Source organism: Stenella coeruleoalba, assembly GCF_951394435.1.
Source record: "Stenella coeruleoalba genome assembly, chromosome: 2".
Classification (NCBI taxonomy): Eukaryota; Metazoa; Chordata; class Mammalia; order Artiodactyla; family Delphinidae; genus Stenella; species Stenella coeruleoalba.
The window spans coordinates 39519316-39537241 of record NC_137147.1 but is presented as its reverse complement, the minus strand read 5'-3'; the positions used below and the strand labels follow the sequence as shown (position 1 = coordinate 39537241).

At 41.5% G+C, this 17926-nt stretch overlaps 1 protein-coding gene across 2 annotated transcripts in view; it reads left to right on the top strand.

Moving 5' to 3' along the window:
- The window catches only part of PRKCH (protein kinase C eta), a 221954-nt gene that overhangs the window by 52855 nt on the left and 151173 nt on the right, over positions 1–17926 (top strand). For both annotated transcript variants that reach the window (XR_013827258.1, XM_079914274.1), the window contains exon 2: positions 17465–17528. Coding sequence is in view for 1 of the 2 variants with exons in the window: in XM_079914274.1 (XP_079770400.1) it covers positions 17465–17528 (64 nt within the window). In the remaining variant the exon portion in view is untranslated. The remainder of the gene's footprint in view (positions 1–17464; positions 17529–17926) is intronic.

Below are 17926 nucleotides of genomic sequence, written 5' to 3'. Positions count from 1 at the left end.
CCCTTTTCTCCACACCCAGCAATTGTTGTTTGTAGATTTTCTGATGATGCCCATTTTAACTGGTGTGTGGTGGTACCTCATTGTAGTTTTGATTGGCATTTCTCTAATAATTAGTGATGTTGAGCAGCTTTTCGTTTGCTTTGTGGCCACCTGTATGTCTTCTTTGGAGAAATGTCTATTTAGGTCTTCTGCCCATTTTTTGATTGGATTCTTTGTTTTTTTAATATTGAGCTGCATGAGCTGTTTAAATATTTTGGAGATTAATCCTTTGTCCGTTGATTCATTTGCAAGTATTTTCTCCCATTCTGAGGATTGTCTTTTCATCTTGTTTATGGTTTCCTTTGCTGTGCAAAAGCTTTGAAGTTTCATTAGGTCCCATTTGTTTATTTTTGTTTTTATTTCCATTACGCTAGGAGGTGGATCAAATAATATCTTGCTGTGATTTATGTCAAAGAGTGTTCTTCCTATGTTTTCCTCTAAATGTTTTATGGTGTCCAGTCTTTCATTTAGGTCTCTAATCCATTTTGAATTTATTTTTGTGTATGGTGTTAGGGAGTGTTCTAATTTCATTCTTTTACATGTAGCTGTCCAGTTTTCCCAGCACCACTTATTGAAGAGACTGTCTTTTCTCCATTGCATATTCTTGCCTCCTTTGTCATAGATTAGCTGACCATAGGTGTGTGGGTTTATCTCTGGGCTTTCTGTTCCATTGACTCTGTTCCATTGATCTATATTTCTGTTTTTGTGCCACTACCATATTGTCTTGATGACTGGAGCTTTGTAGTACAGTCTGAAGTCAGGGAGTCTGATTCCTCCAGCTCCGCTTTTTTCCCTCAAGATTGCTTTGGCTATTCAGGGTCTTTTGTGTTTCCATACAAATTTTAAGATTTTTTGTTCTAGTTCTGTAAAAAATGCCATTGGTAATTTGATAGGGATTGCATTGAATCTGTAGATTGCTTTGGGTAGTATAGTCATTTTCACAGTATTGATTCTTCCAATCTGAGCACATGGTGTATCTCTCCATCTGTTGGCATCATCTTTAATTTCTTTCATCAGTGTCTTATAGTTTTCTGCATACAGGTCTTTTGTCTCCCTAGATAGGTTTAGTCCTAGTTATTTTATTCTTTTTGTTGCACTGGTAAATGGGAGTGTTTCCATAATTTCTCTTTCAGATTTTTCATCATTAACGTGTAGGAATGCAAGAGATTTCTGTGCATTAATTTTGTATCCTGCAACTTTACCAAATTCATTGATTAGCTCTATAGTTTTCTGGTAGCATTTTTAGGATTCTCTATGTATAGTATCATGTCATTTGCAAACAGTGACAGTTTTACTTCTTTTCCAATTTGTATTCCTTTTATTTCTTTTCCTTCTCTGCTTGCCATGGCTAGGACTTCCAAAACTATGTTGAATGATAGTGGTGAGAGTGGACATCCATGTCTCGTTCCTGATCTTAGAGGAAATGCTTTCAGGTTTTCACCATTGAGAATGATGTTTGCTGTGGGTTTGTCATATATGGCCTTTATTATGTTGAGATAGGTTCCCTCTATACCCACGTTCTGGAGAGTTTTTATCATAAATGGGTGTTGAATTTTGTCAAAAGCTTTTTCTCCATCTATTGAGATGATCATATGGTTTTTATTCTTCAATTTGTTAATATAGTGTATCACATTGATTGATTTGCGTATATTGAAGAATCCTTGCATCCCTGGGATAAATCCCACTTGATTGTGGTGTATGATCCTTTTAATGTGTTGTTGGATTCTGTTTGCTCGTATTTTGTTGAGGATTTTTGCATCTATATTCATCAGTGATGTTGGTCTGTAATTTTCTTTTTTTGTAGTATCTTTGTCTGGTTTTATTATCAGGGTGATGGTGACCTCATAGAATGAGTTTGGGAGTGTTCCTTCCTCTGTCATTTTTTGGAAGAGTTTGAGAAGTATGGGTGTTAGCTGTTCTCTAAATGTTTGATAGAATTCACCTGTGAAGCCATCTGGTCCTGGACTTTTGTTTGTTGGAAGATTTTTAATCACAGTTTCAATTTCATTACTTGTGATTGGTCTGTTCATATTTTCTATTTCTTCCTGGTTCAGTCTTGGAAGGTTATACCTTTCTAAGAATTTGTCCATTTCTTTGAGGTTGTCCATTTTATTGGCTAGAGTTGCTTGTAGTAGTCTCTTAGGATGCTTTGTATTTCTGCAGTGTCTGTTGTAACTTCTCCTTTTTCATTTCTAATTTTACTGATTTGAGTCCTCTCCCTCTTTTTCTTGATGAGTCTGGCTAATGGTTTATCAATGTTGTTTATCTTCTCAAAGGATCAGCTTTTAGTTTTATTCATCTTTGCTATTGTTTTCTTTATTTCTATTTCATTTATTTCTGCTCTGATCTTTATGATTTCTTTCCTTCTGCTAACTTTGGGTTTTGCTTGTTCTTCTTTCTCTAGTTCCTTTAGGTGTAAGGTTAGATTATTTATTTGAGATTTTTCTTGTTTCTCGAGGTAGGCTTGTATAGCTATAAACTTCCGTCTTAGAACTGCTTTTGCTGCATCCCATAGGTATTGGAGCATCGTGTTTTCTTTGTCATTTGTCTCTAGGTATTTTTTGATTTCCTCTTTGATTTCTTCAGTGATCTCTTGGTTATTTAGTAACGTATTGTTTAGCTTCCATGTGTTTGTGTTTTTTACGGTTTTTTCCCCTGTAATTGATTTGTAATCTCATAGCATTGTGGTCAGAAAAGATGCTTGATATGATTTCAATTTTTAAAAATTTACTGAGGGTTGATTTGTGACCCAAGATGTGATCTATCCTGCAGAATGTTCTGTGAGCACTTGAGAAGAAAGTGTAATCTGCTGTTTTTGGATGGAATGTCTTATAAATATCAATTAAATCTATCTGGCCTATTGTGTCATTTAAAGCTTCTGTTTCCTTATTTATTTTCATTTTGAATGATCTTTCCTCTGGTGTAAGTTAGGTGTTAAAGTCCCCCAGTATTATTGTGTTACTGTCGATTTCCTCTTTTATAGCTGTTAGCAGTTGCCTTATGTATTGAGGTGCTCCTATGTTGGGTGCATATATATTTATAATTGTTATATCTTCTTCTTGGATTGATCCCTTGATCATTATGTAGTGTCCTTCCTTGTCTCTTGTAACATTATTTTAAAGTCTATTTTATCTGATATGAGTATTGCTACTCCAGCTTTCTTTTGATTTCCATTTGCATGGAATATCTTTTTCCATCTCCTCACTTTCAGTCTGTATGTGTCCCTAGGTCTGAAGTGCGTCTCTTGTAGACAGCATATAGATGGGTCTTGTTTTTGTATCCATTCAGCAAGTCTGTGTCTTTTGGTTGGAGCATTTAATCCATTCATGTTTAAGGTAATTATCAATATGTAGGTTCCTATCACCATTTTCTTAATTGTTTTGGGTTTGTAGTTCCTTTCCTTCTCTTGTGTTTCCCACTTAGAGAAGTTCCTTTAACATTTGTTGTAGAGCTGCTTTGGTGGTGATGAATTCTATTAGCTTTTGCTTGTCTGTAAAGCTTTTGATTTCTCCATCAAATCTGAATGAGATCCTTGCCAGGTAGAGTAACCTTGGTTGTAGTTTCTTCCCTTTCATCACTTTAAGTATATCATGCCACTCCCTTCTGGCTTGTAGAGTTTCTGCTGAGAAATCAGCTGTTAACCTTATGGGAGTTCCCTTGTATGTTATTTGTCATTTTTCCCTTGCTGCTCTCAATAATTTTTCTTTGTCTTTAATTTTTGCCAATTTTATTACTATGTGTCTCGGCGTGTTTCTCCTTGGATTTATCCTGTATGGGACTTGCTGCGCTTCCTGGACTTGGGTGGCTATTTCCTTTCCCATGTTAAGGAAGTTTTCAACTATAATCTCTTCAAATATTTTCTCTGGTCCTTTCTCTCTCTCTTCTCCTTCTGAGACCCATATAATGCAAATGTTGTTGCGTTTAATGTTGTCCCAGAGGTCTCTTAGGCTGGCTTCATTTCTTTTCATTCTTTTTTCTTTATTCTGTTCTGCAGCAGTGAATTCCACCATTCTGTCTTCCAGGTCACTTATGCGTTCTTCTGCGTCAGTTATTCTGCTATTGATTCCTTCTAGTGTATTTTTCATTTCAGTTATTGTATTGTTCATCTCTGTTTGTTCTTTATTTCTTCTAGGTCTTTGTTAAACATTTCTTGCATCTTCTCGATCTTTGCCTCCATTCTTTTTCCGAGGTCCTGGATCATCTTCACTATCATTATTATGAATTCTTTTTCTGGAAGGTTGCCTATCTCCAGTTCATTTAGTTGTTTTTCTGGGGTTTTATCTTGTTCCTTTCTCTGGTACATAGCCCTCTGCCTTTTCATCTTGTCTCTCTTTCTGTGAATGTGATTTTTCTTCCACAGGCTGCAGGACTGTAGTTCTTCTTGCTTCTGCTCTATTTCTTTTTTTAACTGAAGTATAGTTGACTTAAAATGTTGTGTGAGTTTCAAGTGTACAGCAAAGTTATTCAGTTATAAATATATAAATATATGTATATATATACATATTTACTCTTTTCTATTATAGGTTATTAAAAGATATTGAATATAGTTCCCTGTGCTGTATAGTAGGTCCTTGTTGTTTATCTATTTTATATATAGTAATGTGCATATGTTAATCCCAAACTCCTAATTTATTCCTCCCCCCTTTCCCCTTTGGTAACCATAAGTTTGTTTTCTGTGTATGTGAGTCCATTTCTGTTTTGTAAAGAAGTTCATTTGTATCTTTTTCTAGATTCCACATATGTGATAACATATGATATTCGTCTTTGTCTGACTCACTTCACTTAGTTTGATAATCTCTAGGTCCATCCATGTTGCTATAAATGGCATTATTTCATTCTTTTTTATGGCCAAATAATATTCCAGTGTGTGTGTGTGTGTGTGTGTGTTTACATACATACACACACACCACATTTTCTTTATCCATTCATTTGTCAGTGGACATTTACATTGCTTCCATGTCTTGGCTATTGTTAACGTGCTGCTGTGAACATTGGGGTGCATGTATCTTTTCCAATTATTGTTTTCTCCAGATATATGCCCAGGAGTGGGATTGCTGGATCATATGGTAACTCTACTTTTAGTTTTTTAAAGAACATCCATAGTGCCTGCACCAGTTTACATTCCCACCAACAGTGCAGGAGGTTTCCTTTTTCTCTACACCCTCTCCAGTATTTATTATTTGTAGACATTTTGATGATGGCCATTTTGGCCAGTGTGAAGTGATACGTCATTGTAGTTTTGATTTGCATTTCTCTAATAATTAGCAATGCTGAGCATCTTTTCATGTGCCTGTTGTCAACTGTATGTCTTCTTTGGAGAAATGTCTATTTAGGTCTTCTGCCCATTTTTTGATTGGGTTGTTTAGTTTTTTTGATATTGAGCTGTTTGTGTATTTTGGAAATTAAGCTCTTAATTGTAGCATCATTTGCAAATACTTTCTCCCATTCTGTAGGTTGTCTTTTTGTTTTATTTATGGTTTCCTTTGCTGTGCAAAAGCTTTTAAGTTTAATTAGGTCCCATTTGTTTATTTTTGCTTTTATTTCCATTACTCTAGGAGGCGGATCCAAAGAAATATTGCTGTGATTTATGTCAAAGAGTGTTCTGCCTATGTTTTCCTCTAGGAATTTTAGAGTATCTGGTCTTACATTTAGGTCTTTAGTCCATTTTGAGTTTATTTTTGTGTATGGTATTAGAGAATGTTCTAATTTCATTTTTTTACAAGTAGCTGTCCATTACAAGTCTCTGTCTCATTTAATGCCACCAAGATTGTCATTGGCCTGGTGACTCTCTGTGACCACTTCTCTTTTACCTTCTACCCCACCTCTGATTACAAAGTACAGCTGCTGCTCCCTCCCCTGTCTTCCCCCGTCTGCCTCCCCCTCTCCATCCGCTCTGCTGCTGGCTTAGCTCAGGTCACCTGCAACCTTTACTAAGACCAACAGAATAGCCTTTGAATATGTATCTCCACCACGAGCTTCTCTCCCCTTATAATCCCAACACCCTGTCTGTAGGGCTCTATCATATTGGTATAATCCTGAAACTTTGCAGATTGAAGCCCCTCAGCGGCTCCCCATTGCCCTGGGATAAGAGCTAGCCTTCCAGGGTGCCAGGAGGCCACTGTTGACCTGATAGCTTTTCCTCTCCAGCCTAGTTTCTGACCCATCTCATTTACACAGCCTGCATTCCACCATATGCAATCCTAATAGTCCTCAGTGCATTTGCACATACTTCCGCTCTGTCTCCCCTTCCCTGGCCCACCTGGAAAACTGCTACCTGTATTTCTAGGTAGGGCACCCATGTCCATTTTGGCAAAGCTTTCCTCTTCCCTTCCCTCTGGGAGGCCAAAAGGAGTGAAAGTTTCACCAGATAACCCTTGGGAGAGACCTTGGGCTTGATGTATTTTCTAATGTTCCTTCAGATTCACAGTTATCTAAAGGTGACCAAGAGTCTGAGCAATGAGAAATTAAGTAGAAATTAAGTAGACACATCTATAAAACATCTTGAGAGACTTCCCCGGCTGTCTAGTGGTTAAGACTCTGTTCTTCCACTGCAGGGGGAGTGGGTTCGATCCCTGGTGGGGGAACTAATCCCTCATGCCCATGCCGCTTGGGAAACAAAAAGACCTCAAGTCAATGCTGAAAAGAATGCCATAGTAAAAACAACAACAAACAAACAAACAAACCTCTTAAATGCTTAAGTATGCTGTATAGTTTGACTTACTCCTTGCTTTGGTTTTGCTTTCTTCCTCCATTACAATGTAGAATAATTCTGGATTTGTTTATATCTTTTTTTAAAAAAAACCTGAAATCTTCTGTAGCAAAACTTAGACTCTCCACCTCCTAATATGTCTCCATCCTTGTGGGAGCTTCACCTCGGGGAGGCTCACTGGGAGTGCCGAGAGCTCTCCCCAGGCAACCCAGAGAAGCTGTGAAGAAGGAAGGGGGCTGTGAGACCACTGAGCAGGAGGGTGGGCAAGGATGGCAATCCTCACCTCCAGCCACAGTCCAAAGGCCACCTGTCCCTTTCATTTAATACCTTATCCTGGCAAGGACAGAGTTACGTTCTCTTCCGGAAGGGTCTATGGAACAGAAAAGAGAAGGATTGAGATCATGGTGAATGTGCCCTTTTAAAGTGTTCTTTGATGTAGGGAACACAATTACCATGGTTCCTCTCTCAGTTTAGGGTCTGCTCTGGCATGAGGTCCTTGCGGGGCAGACACCTTATTGGAGGAGAAAGCAAGTACCCTCTTAGCTCTGGGGGGTGCTGTTCTGAGAGTCCCCTGCTGGTTTCAAGGGTGGGCATTTGACTCCAGAAGAGCTCAGCCCACCCTTTTTGGTCCATCAGGAGTACCAGCAGCTCTGGATCTCCTGGGCTGGGAAGATCCCTTCAGAACCTCTGTCCTCCTTCACAAAGGAGGTGTCAGGTAGGCCTCCCAGCACAGAATTGAACTCCCTAGGAGGTAAAGAGGGAGGAATTGTAGTGGAGTGTTTTGAAGAGCCTAAGGCATCCCATCATCTAATTGACATTTTCAATCCCTTGGATATTGGAGTCAAAGATTGAGAGACACACACACAGCACTTGTACAATAGACCATTTCTATCTATCTATCCTTAGCCTTCTCCTTGGCAAAGAAAAAGTATTTTAGTCCTCAGAGATATCCAATCTGGACTATTTATTCCTGGTTTTTCATTTTGGTCAGGGACACTTTGAAAAACTAATTTTAATACAAAAGAATTCCCCTTTTGCCAGGAGTTACACTATTTACACTAGGACATAGGGGTAATGGGCTCTGAATTGAAATAACTCTAAGTTTAAATATGCAGTGATTGGGTATGTTTAGCTGGGGGTGGGGAAGAGTTACCATGAGGCTTTATGCATTTGAGAGGCATACTCTTCTGTAGTCTTTACGTCCTCTGTGGAGTTCAGAACCTGTTTGTGGCTTGGAGTCGTAGAATCTTAGATATGAAAAGGACTTAAAAGCCTAGTTGTCCACCTTTATTGTCTAGGTGCAGAAGCCAGATGACCTGCCACCAGAGCTGTGGTCACAGCCGAGGGCTCTTTCCCCACCATCCTCTTCGACCACATGGAGGGTCCAGACTTAGAAAGATGAGGATTTAATCACTGACTAAAGATAGTATTTTCCTTCGCTTTAAACTATAGTCGTATTTGATAAGTCTCACCTTTCTGTTCAGTTTTTGCCATCTTCTTTTTCTGATCGTTTTTAATCTGTGGTGCTTTTTAGTGTGCTTTTAACACCTAAACCTTGTCTGGTTGCAAAAACAGAAAATCAGCAGGGACATAGGGTTTGCCTCATTCACCCCCTTTTCCTTTAAACTCCTTCCCACGGCGAAGCGATGCACTGTGTGTCTGCAGCACATGACCCTGACTCAAGTCCTCCAGGCAGCTGACTAGTGGAACCTGAGCTGCCCGCTGCATTCTGCTAGCCCCAGCACAGACTTGCCACATGCCCTTGTGAAGAGCCATCAGGCGACACCATCAGGCTGATGCCACTCCCACTGGCCTTGGCAGTGAGGAAGCAAGGCTGGAACACCGAGGCTCGGCATTTGGCCGGGAGCACCCTCAGGTGCCGAGGGCACAAGTCTAGCCCAGGTTCCCAGGGAGACGGGTGATGCGAGTGACCTAACATGCCAAGGCTTGGGCAGGCTGGTTTGGGTGGAACAGAAGGCATCAGGCAAACCTGCAGGCAGGTGCAGGCACAGCAGCCTACAGGGAGGCTGGTGTGGAACTGGGGCGGGGTCTTCCCTGAGTCTGTATCTTGGCTTGGCCTTCTCTGCTGGTGAATTCCGTAACCTCATGGAGCCTTCATTTTCCCATCTGTAATGGTGGTGGTGATACCTTGCAGGGGGTGAAGGTGAGAAATAAGGTAGGTCAGGCACCTACCTGGCAGGGCTCCTGCACATTGATGAATTCAAGACACAGTGACTATTATTTCTGTTACTAAAGAACATAGCTACATGTCTCCTTGTTGGTTATTGGTACAATTCCGTAAAGAAATGTTTTTTCCTTTAAGAATTTGAACTCTCATTTTCAAGTCTCATGGTTTTAGCTGGAAGAGAATTATGAAATGCTTTATCGTGTTTTTAAGTTCTTTAGTTACTTATCCCTAGAGTAAGACCTAGAAAAGTTATAGAAATGATCCACCTAGCCAAGAATCTGAATATCACAGATGTCTGGCCCAAGGCCCATAGAGTTTAGGTGAACCTTCTACCTTTGCCCAATAAAGGATTGGGTTTTTTTCTTTTAATATGCTAGGGCCTTTTGCTTATCCCAGACTGAGATGAAAATTAAGTAGCCAGAAGTTTCCTGCCTGTGATCAATTCTAATGCCTTCTGTGAAGGGAAATGGTTGTAAATTATTACCAGTTAATTAAATGAGTGTTTCCGTTGAGTCCTGTCTGCAGGCTTTTATCCAAGCCTGTTTAGAATCATGGAATATTAGAGCTAGAAAGGTTTTTTTAACAATCCTCTCATTTCATGGGCAAGAAGACCGAGTCAGGGATATAGGTGACTTGCCTAACTTCTGCAAAGTGATGCCAAAGGAAAGGAAACACTGGCTCAGGGTGTGTGGTGGAGGAGGGGGGCTGGCGATCAGTTGGCTCGTCAAGTGAGCAGAGTATGATCCTTAAGGAGGGGGCCTGTGTAGTCCATATGCTACTGGTTTGCCGTGGAGCCATCTTGAAGTGCTTTTATATTTTACAAAGTGCTGTCAGAGTGTTTATTACAGGATAAAATACTATCATTCCCATTTTATAGGTGATGAAATTGAGGTGGTCAGATGACCTTCCAATTCAGCTCATTAGACCAAATCAACAGATATTTTTTGAGTGTTTACTTGGTTCAAGGAACTCTGCTAGGCCCTTCGGGGAATAAAAAAGTGTCAGATCCGGGCTTCCCTGGTGGTGCAGTGGTTGAGAGTCTGCCTGCCGTTGCAGGCGACACGGGTTTGTGCCCCATTCCGGGAAGATCCCACATGCCGCAGAGCGGCTGGGCCCATGAGCCATGGCTGCTGAGCCTGCGCGTCCGGAGCCTGTGCTCCGTAACGGGAGAGGCCACAACAGTGAGAGGCCTGCGTACCGCAAAAAAAAAAAAAAAAAAAAAAAAGTGTCAGATCCCACTGGAAAGGAGCTTACAGACTTAACTGCAAGTGATGAGATGTAAGTCTATGAAATTTTATCTAATTGTTAAGGGTATCAATAAATAGTAAGATAATAATCGAGAAAGGAATTTTGAGACTGCAGGGATCAATGTGCATGTGAGATCTTCCTGGCAAAAGTTTCTTCCTTCAGCTTCTGTAGTTACATCATCTTTGCCAGGTACACTCAGCTGCTTCTTCCACCTGCAGCCTCAGGGAGCTTCTCTGGGAAATCCTGAGCACCTGGCAATGATCCTGACCCTAGGAGTCATTCAGTCAATGTTGGAATGAGTGGATAGGTGAAGAGAGAAAGGCTTTCTAAGTAGAGACAGCAGCACGAGCACAGGTGTGGCTGTGACATAGTGAGGAGATGGACCTGACTAGAAGAGTAGGTTTAAAGAATGGAAATTTGAAAAACAGGTTTGGGTTAATTAGTGGGGAGCCCACAGTGCCCTGGAAAGCCAGGTAAAGGAGAGTGAGTTTTCTTCTGAAGGCACTAAGAAGCCTCTGGAGGCTTGGATGGAGGAAAGTTGATGAGAGTGGCACTTTGGAAAGGGCATTTGGGCAGAGAGAGGTAGGCACTTGTTTGTTTTTATACCACAGAAGTTTTAAACTTCGATGCAGTCCAATTTATCATTTTTTGTCACTTGTAATTTTGATGTCATATCTAAGGAACCGTTGCCTAACCCAAAGTCAGGAAAATTTATTCCTCTATTTTCTTCTAAGAGTTTTATAGTTTTAGCTCTTACTTTTAGGTCTATGATCCATTCTGAGTTCATATTTATATATGGTGTGAGGTAGGGGTCTGCTTTTATTCTTTTGCATGTGGAATCCAGTTGTCCCAGCACCATTTGTTGAAAAGAGTACTCTTTCTCCATTTAATTGTCTTGGTGCTCTCCTGCCCCTTTTTAATCCCTCTCTCCCACCTGTCTTATTTCCCTTACCCATCTCCAGGCAGATGTTCCCTTACCCATCCCCAGAAAACTGATGTTTTCTGCCGTGATAGAAACTATATGTTTACAGTCAGGTTAAACTATATGTTGTCTCTCTTTTTCTAGGCAGTATGTTCTCTTTTGTGTTTGTCTTCTTTCATTTACTATTTTTCCATGTTGTTGCATGCATCAATAGTTTATTCTTTTTATTGTTGAATACTATTCCATTGTATGGCTATATCATATTCTTTAAAAAGCGCCTTGAGCATTTGCGTACATATTTTTGAACATATGCTTGCTTTATTCTTGGTTAAATACCTAAGAGTTGAATGGCTGGATCAAATGGGAGGTGTATGTGTAACATTTTAAGAAAATGTCAAACCGTTTCCAAAGTGCTAGTTCCATTTTATAGTCGCATCAGCAACATATGGGAATTCCAGCTGCTCCACATTCTTACATTTAGTATGGTCAGACTTTTTAGTGTTAGCCCTCATAATAGGTATGTATTGTTATTGCATTGTGGTTTTAATCTGCATTTCTCTAATGATTAATGAGGTTGAACTTGTTTTTATATACTTATTTGCCATCTTTATATTATGTCTTCTTTGGTGAAATGAAGTGATGAAGCCCATTTTTTAAAAGTTGGGTTGTTTTCTTATAGAGTTTTGCAAGGTCTTTATTTGGATACAAGTGAGAAAAAAATTACACTATTTTCTCCTGATCTGTGCCCTGTCTCTCATTCTCTTGACAGTGTCTTTCAAAGAGCAGAAATTTTAATTTAGATGAAGTCCAATTTGTCATTTTTTTCACGGATTGTGCTTTTTTTTTTTTTTTTTGCGGTACGCGGGCCTCTCACTGTTGTGGCCTATCCCGTTGCAGAGCACAGGCTCCGGACGCGCAGGCTCGGCGGCCATGGCTCATGGGCCCAGCTGCTCCGCAGCATGTGGGATCCTCCCGGACCGGGGCACAAACCCGCGTCCCCTGCATCGGCAGGCGGACTCCCAACCACTGCGCCACCAGGGAAGCCCTGTGCTTTTGGTTTTATATCTAAGAAATATTTACCTAATCCAAGGTTCCAAAGATTTTCTCTGATGTATTTTTCTTGAAGTATTAAAGTGTTAGGTTTTACATTTAGTGATCACATTCTGTGATCCATTTTGAGTTAATTTTTGTATAAGTTACAATGTGTGAGTTGAAGTTCACTATTGTGTATATGGACATCCAGTTACAGCACCATTTGTTTACACTGAGTTTTGATGATTTATCTATTTGTGTGTCAGAATGTCACTTTTAAAGGCCATTGCTTTCTGAGTTTTGACAAGGGCCCAGGAGTTGCCCTTCTCACTAATAGAAGTGGTCTGTAGGAAAGAGGGCTTGGCATATTCACTTCTCCCTGAATGACTGTTACAGAAAGTATGCACAGTACATCCATTTCTATGTGGGACCTCCATGGCCCTCTGGCCTCAGCCCTGTCATGGTGGATATTCTGTAAGTGCCTTAGATGATGACAGGGTAACCCAGGCCCTGATTTGGAAGGCCATAAAGCTGACAAGGAGAGTGACTGAATGACTGGATCTGGGATCTAGTGAGCCTTGGAGCCCAGAGCAACAAGCTGAAATTCTGCAGAAAAAATATGGAGCTCTTAGGATTTGGGGCCTAAGCACTGCACAGGATGTGAGAAGCAGAGCCTTACAGCATGTAGAAAAGATGCAAAGGTTTTAGTTGATGGCAAACTCAAGCTGGGTCACTGGGGCTTCTCAAAGTGTTCATGAAGTCTGTAGCTGCATCACTAAAGGGCACTGTCACTGTTGAAATCAAAGTTGGTGATAATGTTGCTTTGCCCTGTTAGCGTCTGATGCACCTGCGGGCTGATGTTCACTCTTTCATGGGAATGTGGAGAAATTGGAGCATATCTGGAGGAAACCAATCAGAATGGTAAAGGAGGAGAAAACCATGTCCTTTATGAAGCTGCTTGGAGTATCCTTGCTTGTCTGTTAACTTACTCATTCACAAAACCATTTCAGTCCTCTTATGTGCAAGTCAGGGTCCTAAGGGACCAGGGCATAGTGGCTACAACAACGAAGGGGTTCCAGCAATGGTCTCTATAATGGTGTGGAGTTGCCCACCTGTCTAAAAGAGGTCTCAGGAGGTCTTCCTGTAAAAAGTGAGTTTTGAGTTGATTCTCGATAGACAAGTAAGAGTTTGACAGGTTAAAAAGAGAAGCATTTTCTAGGTATAAAGATTGCATGCCTCAAATCACTAGGCAATAAGCTTCAGACAGGTAATGTATATTTTTCATCATTTTGACTACATTCTCCATTATGCTGTCTGACCCATAATGCATTTTGTTGATCTCTAAGGTTATAAATGAAATAATATGCCTCCCTGAAGAGTCTACAAATAATTTATAGATGCTGAGATATGGGTTGTGTGTGTTTGGGATGGTAAGGGACACAGCATATGGGGCTGTGTGCCCTGCTAAGGAGTTTGGCTGTTATAGAAGGGAGAGGACACATAGAAGGATTTTAAGTTAGAAAGTCACATGGTCAGATTTTCATTTTTGAAATGTCAGTGGTAGCAGCTGGGGGATTATGAGTCTGGAGATGGAAACCAGCTAGAAGGCCCCTGCAAGGGGCAAGGTGAGGCAGGGCAGGAGGAGTGGAGAGGAAGGGGAAGGTTTAAGAGAGGCTCAGAAAGTGCACTTGGTGGGATCTGGTAGGATTATATGCACATAGTGAGGAGCCTGGGCTGCTGGGGAAACGGGGGAGTCATTTGGGGGTACATGATAAGACTTTGGACTCTGGACATGTTGAATTAAAGGGACTTGTCTTAGTGAGACACTGAGATGGAGACTTTCAGAAAAGGTGCATATATAGGTTTGAGAATAAAGTGTGTGCTTGAGACTTAGGAAATGAATGTGACTACACCCTCTCGGAGGTTCTGATATGTTTGTTTTTTCTTCTACTTCTACGCCCAAAGAATGTCAGGTGGGTTTTGAAATCATAAGCCTGAATCTTCCAATGGAAGGAAAAGAGGACTCAGGAGCAGCAGGGTTTAAAGAGAGATTCATGAAGGAGGAAGTGGGCAAGAACATCAGATACTGGCAGACGGGTCAGCTGAGGGGAAGATGGACACATCTTTGGATCTGACCATGGGATGTGACAAGGGTTACAGGAGCTGTTTCAGTGCCAGAGAGAGGCAGGGGGACAGATTGCGGGAGATGGCCTGGGCGTTAGAAAGTGTAGAGGGGAGGTGATGATTGTCTTTACAAATATGACTTATTCTCTTTGGCTGCCAATTTGGATAAGCCTTTTGGGGTGAAAGTGATAGAAAACCCTACTCAAACTGGCTAAAGCAAAAGGAAGTTATGGGCTCAAATAACTGAAAATCCAGAAGAATCAAGCAGGGCTTGATCTACGGCTTTAAATGACATCAAGACCTGGTCTCTTTCTGTCTCTTAGCTCTCCCTTCTTTATTGACTTCATTCTCCAGCCCAGTGTGGTAGTAAGAATGGTGCCAGACACTCCCAAGTGTATGTCCTTCCAGATTACAGTTCAGCAGGAGTGAGATCGTACTTCTTCCTTGTAGATCCAGGATTCCTGATTGGACCTACTTGGATTTTGTGCCCAAACCTGCACCAGTGATTGAGGGTTGAGAGGAGCAATTACTCAGATGGCCAGATGTAGGGCATATGCCAGCTCCAGGCCCGTCATCTTGGCCGAGGGAATTCAGTGCTCAGTTTGGCAAGCCTGGGTCACATGTCCGCTCTGGAACCAGCAGTAGACTCTCAGCTGAGCCATGGACTAATGTGAGGGCAGGGTGGTTCTCCAATCAAGCTGAAGTGCTCTTCCCAGAATCTGCAGAGCTAAAGTATGCACTACAGCAGTAGGGGACAAAACTAGGGTCAATGAATGGAAGCTATTGGTCACTGCATTTCTGCTGTTAGAGAAGGATCTTCTCTGGGGTACAGGAATGAAAGACGCCAGCTGTGGTGGAAGTGAGTTGGCTGTCACTGGAGGTGTCTAAGCGGCCACCACCATGTATAGATGCCAAGCCATCAGCACTGTATAGGTGAAGCAGATAACCTCGAGGGCCGCATTTTCAAACTGTTTCTCTGTGATGCACTAAGGAAGACGTTTTACACCAAAACCCAGTGTACCATTCTCACGCGTATAAAACCGCAAACAGAATTTTCATGGCGTGGTGCTTTTCCTTACTATTTGGCTTGTTCATATTTTCTGTTCCACTTTATTCTAGTTGAAAATCCCTGTTGTGTGCAACCCACTACCTGGTTTTCATGTCTCACTAGTGAGTCTCGACCTGCAGTTGGTAAAACCCTGTTCTAAGGTCAGAGGTCTTAGATGGACTAGGCTTACAGATGGCGTTTGAGTCTGACTTTTCCACTGTGATGGTGACTTGGGTCAAAAATGAGGCTCGAACCTGTTGCACTGTGAGAACTCCTGATTCTGAGTGCTGGAGTCTCCTGCTGTCTGTCAGAGCAGCTCCTGCCCATGTGGTGGCGTAGCCTTCTTTGTTTTGTGGGCCCTCGGGCAGTGTTGGAGGGAGTTTACGGGCTGGATCTCGGAGGTGGCCTGGCAGTTGGGAGGCTGGCAGTAGCTCCTTCTTTGCCAGCAGCAGTTGATGTTGTGAGATCGAATGTGTGTGCATGTATGTGGCTCTGCCAGGCTTTTATATTGAAGATGAGGGAGTGGCTTTTAAAAATAAAATATTTTTGACTTGAAACAAGTCGAGGCAGAGAGTGGAGACAATTAGAGACTGACATCCTGTTTAGTCATCTCTCCAGAGAGCTCTATTTTCAGAACTGTTCTATAAAGGTTCACAAGTGGTGTTAAGATAGTTAAGGGGCTATTGTTAAGTTAGTAGTCGTGATGCAAGAAGCTGATTTGAACACTGGAGTGAGTTATGGTGTGGTAACCACACTGATAACAGACTGAATGCAGAAAAAGGCAGCAGGGTTTATAAGAATTGGCTGTTATATAGATGAAGCTCTCCCAGTCAGTATAAAACAGGCATCTTTTATTTCGAAAAAGCATAAACAGGGTGTAGTACTTAAAAACAGGTGGTGGTGAGCTCTAGGGTAAGGTCAGTGCATTTCTTTTCTTCGGTATTGGTCACCTATAGATACAATACAAACAGTAAATAGTACTGTTAAGGCTCTTTGCGAGTGTCTGACAGAAGCCACGTCGGAAATGCTGAATAACGACGTTATGGACTTGGAGATGGGAGCAGTGAAGCTGGGCATGGTTAAGGACCTTGCCCAGAGTGCAGAGCTGCTGCGGCAGTCAGACTGGAGTCCGTGTCCTGGTCTAGTTTGGACGCTGTACCATGTGATTCTACCCAAAAGACCATCCATATCTATACTCAGCTTCTCTGAACCTCCCTCTCTTAGACAAAAGGTCAAAGGCAGAGCTGAAGCGATAGGCTAAACCTGACAAGATTTTATTTAAGGACAATTGTAAATTTATGTATCGGAGCCCCAAAGAACCTCAGAATCAGTGGCGTAGAGGTGTTCATGGGTAGTTCAAGGTTAGCATGAAGAGGGCAGAGCCTGCCTACCCGGGCCAGTGTGGTCAGAGCAGATACGGAGGGTCCTGCCCCATCCTGGGGCCATGCTGTGTGAAGGTCTTTGGGAGACGGGAGTGTGTGCAGAGGACTGGCTCTAGTGAGAAGACGTACTGCTGCCTCGTTGGCAGAACGTCTGTCTTGTTTTCTCAGCTCGTAGATAAGAACTTGAAGGAACGTTGATGTTCCCATGAACAGTCGAGAGTAGTGAACGCACAGCACACGTACTGCCTCCCCTGGTGCTCCCTGAGGATGAACTGCACTCAGGTGGAGATGGTGTAGACAGAGACAGCACTCTTCTATTCAAACTCCTTACTTCCTCAAACTAAAGGTACGCAGTTGCCCATGGCACATTGGTTCATTGCCTTTATGTTGCCATTATTTCTCTACTTCAAACTCTTGCCACGTGCTTTAGTAAAATATTGTTCTTACAAATGGTGCACATCAGTTAGGGGTGTCTCAAAAATAGTGACCACGTGTATGGTTGCTCATCAATATCACAGAGAGCCAAAAGGGAAGAGGAAAACATTCGAGAGAGGGAAAACATTGCACGGTTTCGTTTAGATCTGCTTTTCATCCGTTACAGTTTCTTGTGCTGTCACTTGTTTCCTGCCCCTCTACTGTTCAATGAAAAACATAGATCTGATTTATGGCTGTGATGTGTGCATTGAGGCCAGTCTGTCAAGAATTATTTGAGGCCCACAAAAAAATACTTCAAAATTAGCATATAACGTACAATTTTTTTCTCTCTTTCTAGGTGGATCTGGAGCCAGAAGGGAAAGTATTTGTTGTAATAACCCTAACAGGAAGTTTCACTGAAGGTAAGAATGAATTTGGGGTGGTTTCAGGTATTTGTGTACTCTTAGTTCATACTCAGTAGGAATTTATATCATGGAGCATATAAAAAGAGCATTTCGTAAAAGACGCTTTAAAAATTGACTGTATAAACCAGGTTGGTTGGTATTTTGTTGTCTAATGGTCTGTTGGTTTGGGTTGCCAGATTAAATATATTTGCTCACTCTGGCAATCTTGTGTTTTGTTTAACATACTCACTGAGGTTTTGTTTTTATTCATCATCATCTTAGTTCTTAGTTCAAGAGGTTCTTGCCTCTTTTGGTTCATGTCTATTAAACTGTATTTTAGATTTTTGGCTTTGGACCAACCTTTTAGTTTGCCCTAGGAGTGTATTAAAAATTTAAGGATTGCGTTTTCTTCCTTA